At 40.1% G+C, this 7500-nt stretch overlaps 1 protein-coding gene across 1 annotated transcript in view; it reads right to left on the bottom strand.

The window, feature by feature from the left end:
• Positions 1–6937: 6937 nt before the first annotated feature.
• Positions 6938–7500, bottom strand: part of LOC106012300 — a 4356-nt gene continuing 3793 nt past the window's right edge. The window contains exon 4 of the mRNA XM_013084834.2: positions 6938–7189. Coding sequence (XP_012940288.2) covers positions 6938–7189 — 252 coding nt within the window. The remainder of the gene's footprint in view (positions 7190–7500) is intronic.

The raw sequence follows: 7500 nt of genomic DNA on the forward strand, positions 1-7500 counted from the left end.
TGTGTGTGTGTGTGTGTGTGTGTGTGTTTGTATGTGTGCGTGTGCTTCTGCCTGAGTAACCGAAGCGTCCTGTTTGATAATGCATAGTTTTTGTTGTAAGTGAATGTGACATTCAGTGTTGAGATAATAGATCGTCACGACACTCTTCTCTGAACTCAGATGGATCAGGAAAGTTCCTCCGCTCCTTTCGTCATGGGGCTTTTTACCTCTCAGTCCCGTATGATAACTAGCTAGCGAACGCTCTGCTTTCAAAATAACCCAAATAGTATATTATGTTTACACTCCTACGTTAAGGTACAAAAACAACAAAAACAACAACAACAACAACAACAACAATAACAAAACAACAACAACAACAACAACAACAACAACAACTAATTCCATTAATAAAGCAGCAACATCGCCACCACCACCACCACCACCACCACTATTTATCATCATCAGCATCATCCTTTTCATCATCATCATCATCATCATCATCATCATCATTAGCAGTAGCGTTAGCAGCAGCAGTATCAACAACAACAACCATGCCAACAATAACATCAGCAGCAGCAGCATCTTCGTCATCATCATGACCATCATCATCATCAGCAGCAGCAGCAATGACAACACCAGTTCTTTAAGTCGTCTGTTAAACATAACAAGAACATAGGCAAGAGGGGAAAAAACAACCCTCGACAGTGTCGACGTAACGACTGACCCCCCCCCCCAAACAGGTGGGGAATACAAATACATGTAGTTCGATACCCCGCCAGCAGGTAAGCCACTCTTTAACTAGCTGGGTGTCACTCGTACAATAAACGCTTTCAAGCGCAAGGGTGAGGAGGAGATTGGTATCATTTTCTCGTTTATTTGGTTTCTGTCCACTTCTTTGTAACGTTGTTTGTCCAATTAAAAACCTGGTCTTGGAAAAACCAGCACAGCAAATTTGACAGTATCGAAACCACGGTCAACATGACCTACAGTGCATAAAGGGGCATTATAATTGCGTCCAAACAATACCCTGCTTTCTAGGTTTGGTCTACTGTCCAGCTCTATTTCACAGTCGATCAAGGATACTGCCTCAGAGAACATAAACGTATCGCCCATTGTGTGTGGCTTGCCTTCAAATGGACGTGTTACCATCTTGTTGGGTTTTTTTTGTTTTTTTTTTTTTTATAGTAGAAGTTTTACGGCGCTCGCAACTTCATAAGGTCATAAGAGCGCCAAAGGGTGGATGTTACCAGAGAAGTCTTTACAGAGAATCGGGTTTACTCTGCTCACCTCTCTAGCTTCAACAGCACAAAGTCTGTTTCGACTTTCAAGGCACCACGGAAATAGTAGGTCACAAGAGTGTTACAAACATACAAAAGACGTAGAGGAAAATGACGATAGTAAGGATTAGGAAAGAAAAAGCAGCAGTTCCCTGTTGTAGTTCAGGCACAGTTATGAGCGTGACATTGTTGAATCAGCCCATTTATAATTCTACTGCGCATAAGAACGAGAAATGCCCCCCCTTTGGGGAATGGCCTAAAGACACTTCAGTCAGTGGCACCGACCGGGGGGGGGGGGGCATCTTGTTTGGCATGGCACTTTTTGGTATGATACTGAAAGTAACACACAATAGACGTCAGTTTGTGTCCAGGAGGGCGATACAAACAGCTTTTTAATGGCAGGTATTAACGCCTCGTTCAATACTTCATGGTTACTTTTGGAGGTGTTTTGTGTTTAAGAGGGTGGTGCACACAGGCTAAAATATATGCACCATTTCTACGCCTCTTTCAACATTTCATAGCTCTTTTGGGTGATTAATTTGTGGTGCACAGAGAAAAAAGATAAAAGCACACCTTCTAGGCACCGCCTCTGTGGGTCGTGGGTGTCCCTGTTCGTCACTGTCTAAGGAGTTGATGCTGGAGCGACGTCTCTGTTGACGAGACAGTTGCACGATGGTATTCTGGGACAGGCGTCGACTGGACACCAAGTCCAGGCGGGTGGACGCTCTACTGCCGATCGGCGGGAATACCAGTCGGTGGTACACTGTGGGGTGGGGAGTTGGGGAGGGGGGGTGTAGAGGGAAGGGTGTGGGGAATAGGTTGTGAGTGAGTTGTAATTTGAAGTGCGGAGAGTGGAGAGTGGGTGTAGGGTTTTGGAGCGAAATTGGAAGTGAGTGGAAGAAGGAGGGGGGAGAGTGATGAGTGAAGTGTACTTTAAGGAAAGTCAACAAAATAACGGCGACGTTTCTTCAGCAAAGAGTTAAGAGAACAGTAAGTGATAAGGGTAGAGCCGTGAGCTTCAGCGAGTCAGAACACAGTATGGCAATACAACTAACTCGTAGAAGTTGTATCAGTGGACGTAACACACTGAGCTATAGATCCGGAGAGTCAATAAGATAACTGTCACACTCAGAACGAAACAGATATAGCTCATGGTAAACACTACACAGAAAAAGAAGACGCAGACAACATGGGTTTGCCCACCAGGTTCCGGGGGGGGGGGGGGGGGGGATGCAATATCATAAGGAGATTGTAAGTTGTATTTTGCTATCTGATTTGAAATGTGGTGAACAGCCTTATGCCACAACATCTAACCTCAGGGTCCTTTTTTGTTTTGTTTTCTTTCATCTTTGCTTATTTGCGTACGGGACGGGGGGGGGGGGGGGTAAGCCCAGCCTGTGGGACCACAACTGCATGTTTTCCCCAGCTGTGTACAAAAAAGGGAAAAATATTCCTCGGTGACTTTTGTGTATATAAGCTATATTCTTACTGCATTGTCGACTCAAAAAAGCATTGTAATCAACACGTGGATTAAAAAAGCGATTTTATGTGTAGGAGGAAAAAATAGCACGTAGCATAATTAAATCTTGTGTCTAATGGGAAGAAACGTGTTGAGAACAATGTTTTCTGCTTTGAAGAAATGGCTTGGTCGTAGGATTTCTTTATTTTGCCTTGGTTTATACTTTAGAATGTCATTGTGAGAATGGTTTTATGGCACAATCTGTGACGCTTAGAAGGGTGCACATAATGCACAGAGTGATTGGACACGAAAATCAACTAAAATGTAGCCAGGCAGACAAATCCTCTTTTTCTGGTTCAGCTTTTGTAAAATACATGGTGATCGGATCGTGTTCTTGGTGGACGGCCTTTGTGCCTACTGATGTAATCTTCTTCTTCCGATATGCTGCACAACTCCTACGCATTGTTTGTGTGTTTCCGACTCTTTCACTGTTTCTAGTAGATATCGATAATATCTTAACTGGAGAAAATTACATTGCATACGGTTGGGTCACATATATTTGTAGAACCAGAGACAATAATGACACCAATCTCCTCCTCCTCCTCCTCCTCCTCCTCCATTTCCTCCCCATCCGCCTTCTCCTTCTTCTCCTCCTCCGTATCCAATTCTGCAACCTTCTCCTCCCCATCTTCCTCCACTATTTCTTCTTTTTCTTCTTTTCCGCCCTCCTCTTCCTGCTCCATGATGATGACAACACGAAGACGACAACAATGATGATGATGATGATGATGATGATGATGATGATGATGATGATGATGATGATTTTAGTACAGTTTACTACAATAAAAGAATATAGCATCTCGTGAGCTAAAGGTAGGTTCAGTAAGTCATAATATGTTCTGGAGGCAAGTGAAAAAGTTTAAGCTTAAAATGCAAGCACTTGAAGTTAGTAAAGTAAACAAAATTTAAATAAGTGTAAAGCATCTGAGAATATATATTTTGCGAACTTTTTATGATAAACTCTTTAATAACACGATTCGGTTCAAGGTTAGATTATCAAACATATAAATGATTTAACTAAAGCCAATAGCGGGATTCAAAAGTAGGGACCAATTTATTTGAAATGCTGAATAAGGCCACTTCAGGAGTGCGCACCTATTTCTGGATGACTTGCTTTTATAAAAGTCCCATTTGTGTCTTATGAAGGCTTTACCGGAGTCTGTGGTGTAGCAGCAACGTGCTTTCCAACCGTACGCAGAGGACCTAAGTTTGATTCCCGTGTGGCGAGAATTTTTATCGAGTATCACGGCCTATCAGCAAGGAACATGTGAAGGATGTTGCATCCCTCTTATCCTGGGTTTGTCCTTACAGGCAGAGTCGAAGCCTGCCTCTTGCACGAAATAAATTGTGTCGATTTAAGGGGAGGGGGGTGAAACACCTAAATATGACCAAACAATTAAGGCTTGTTCCATGATATATTGACATCCTATATGCTTTAGAACACCCGTGGCCTTTGAGTACTCATGAACTCTAAACTCAAAGAGTCATCGATGGTTAACAACACTGTCGTACTTGTTCACCTGAACGTTTCATTATTTATCATTGTTTGTTTTAGCTCTACCTAAAGCTACGAGGAAAAATGAAAGAATTAAACGTAAATGACTTCAGGTTAGTAGATTATTATTTAGAAGCATTATTAAAATTGGAATTCACAAAGGTTTTCTCATATTTGCTTTTGTCAGCTGTAAAAAAAATGTAACTGGGTGGCATAAATAATATGATAATGAAACATATAAAGACCATCAGGGTACATACGCGATGTCAACAGTGGCGGCGAAAAGAGTTACAAAAATAAGGGTGTATTAAATGAGAGACGCCCGGGCCTGTTGGTCAAAGTGTATCTAGCAAAAAAGAAAGAACAAGTATGATATCTTTGGTAATTCTTTCGCCAAGGAGAAGTATCCCGCTGTTTGCTTTACAAAGGTAATCGATTCGATCACAGAGATTGATCACAAACCCCTTGCCATTGGCAGCAGAAATAATCAATGTTGAGTAATCGATAAAGATCCTATCTTAGTTTTGCTCAGTATAAATGATTGCAAGCATAATATTTTCGAGCTATTTTTATTCTTCGTAAAGAGTGAATACCCATGAAACGATTTCAGCTCCAGCACTAATTTGTTTACGTTGAAAGATCACGAAATCGTTCAGTTTTAACTAGTTTTCGTACATGCCATCCGCCACCTATACCATGCATTCAGAACTACTTTTATGTATATATAACACTTATCGCATACAGTGTATAGTATAAACCCACGTTGGAAAGGGGGTGGGGAGTACTTCAAGTGATTTAAATAGAAAGCCCCGAAAGGAATCTGTTTAGTTAGTACACGCAAACACTTCGTTTAGTGTTGGAGCTGGTATGTGTTCAACGAGACGGAATGAAATGCTTTATCTGAGTGAACCAACTTTCCTTCCTGTGACAACACTATTCACGATCAGTTGGCTCTTTTATGACTTGCAAGGTATTATTGGGATTGTCCCTATTACCTATCTATAGATTATGCAAATTTTAAGAGAGAAGAATTATTGCGTTTTGTCACGATAAACGAGGGTCTTTTGTGTCTAAAACGTATATCGATAAAGAGTTACAAATAGCTTGGAAAAGGACAATATTTAAGCCAAGAACAATCAACAAAAGTAATATTATGATCGCATTGCAAGTTGATACAGTGTGTACAAAAGGGTAAGGGAAAAGAAAATGCCGAAACAGCAAAACACAAAAAAGCATAATATGCATACGTCAGCAAATTTTTGGTTTACCCCCCCCCCCCCCCCCCCCCCCCCCAATTAAAAACGGACTACAGCAGCTGAATGAAAAAGTAAATCTAGATCACATTCCTATCACAAAACAGCTGTGAGAAATTGCGTATAAAAATCAGGAAAAAGTTTGACTCAAGGCTGGCTTAGCTGAGGACAAAAAAAAATTTGAAAGATTACTGAAATAGTAGATTTGGAATTCCAGACCGACAAAAATTGTCACCAAGCGATGTTCGTAGTCCAAAATTTGCCCGAGATACTTGTCTAAGCTCTCTGTTGCTATACTATAATTTCACAGCCCTAATCCTTTCCGACCCTAAAGTTAACTTTGTTACTGTGTCATCATCCTTTAATTGGTTTTTTAAAGTACATCAGATGTTAGAATTACATTTTGTTGTCTGTAGAGTTACAATTAAAGAACAATATAAAAGGCAGAAGACTCAGAAAGGAAACATAAAGCCATAAACGCGAAGCTGAAGACACAGTAATGTGATATATTATTAGATAATTGTTTTTGCAGTGGAGAAAATAAATGCCGAGAGTGCAAATAACAAATCATAATAGACCCATGTGCAAAAGACACAGTAATGCAGGAATTTTTAAAAAAACGTTACAAGTGCAAAAAGAGAAATAATAGGGGATGGGGAGATAAAGGGTATACGGTATACAAAAAAAGAATACTGACAAAAAAAATAGAGTGCGTAGATTGAAAAATACCTGTCCATTCACTGAGTAGCTGGGACAAGCGTTCAACGGCGGCCTCTCTAAACAACACAACGTAGAATAAAACATGCGTATGACATTGAAGAACCTTAAAATAGATCTTTTCTTTTGTAGGAATTTGACCTGATCATTTCTACTTTTTTTAAAGTCACAAATGCCCAGCAGCTAACCGTGCTCGAAAATTATTTTTTTGGGGTGAGATTGTGACCATCTGAATCCACCATACGTGTGTGATGTCGCTGTGGGGAGAGACTTCATGTCTACGAAACTAACATAAATCTCAGTGGCACTGCCGACGAACATCTTATGCTGATTATTTTTAAAGAATGTAAAAGTATGAGATAACGATGAGGGCAAAAGCTGTCCAAATCCAAAACAATTTTTAAAGTCGTATTTCAAATGAATTTTTTTTTAGTCTTAATGTTTGCCCGTCTTCAAAATCATCTAATTTATGTCGATGGAGTAAAATAACTTTTGTAAATAACATGTATTCGTGTTTGTCAAGAGTCACTATCAACCCATAATAGCAAATATTTAGCACCGTTAAAACGTGCAACTCCACCGTAAAAAGCTGAATGAATACCCTTTAAGTAAGTTGTATGCTTTAAAAATCTCATAGACACTGATTGGCTTCATGGGGACAAAACTAATTTCGTGAGATAAAAACGAATAAGGAACTTCAAACATTATTTTCATTTTTTGTAATATCGTCCAAAACAGCCATTGCGATTTCGCCATCATTTTTGGGCATAGTAATAGTAAAAACAGACCTTTTAATCGTATCCATAACAATAATAACAACAACATTTACCCTAACCCACCTTCTTCTTTGATAGTCCTCGTCAGACAGGGGTACCGGCACCGTTTTTACATCTTTGCTCCGAGGAGGTAGGCTTGGGAGGATGAAGTCGCGGGGACCTTGGCGGGTTCTCTGAGAACAACATTGCTGTACGGTCACAGGCATGTTACTGTTACACTAGTTTTGTTTGACAAACGTACCTTTAATAATGCTGTTGGGATTGCTGCTGTTGCTGTTATTATTTGTTGCTTGTTTGTTTTTGTGCGGGGGAGGGGTTGTTGTTGTTTTTCTTTTTGTTCTTTTTTATGTCCTCGTTTAAGATTTAAAAAATTGTTTTTAAAGAAGAAGCAATAAATGGATGAATTATACGTTGAATGAAGGAAAGTAGGGGGGGGGGGCTGAGGGAGGTAGCACATAATATTGGATGTGAATAAAGATGTGGA

This window comes from Aplysia californica, unplaced genomic scaffold, assembly GCF_000002075.1.
Source record: "Aplysia californica isolate F4 #8 unplaced genomic scaffold, AplCal3.0 scaffold00321, whole genome shotgun sequence".
Taxonomy (NCBI): Eukaryota; Metazoa; Mollusca; class Gastropoda; order Aplysiida; family Aplysiidae; genus Aplysia; species Aplysia californica.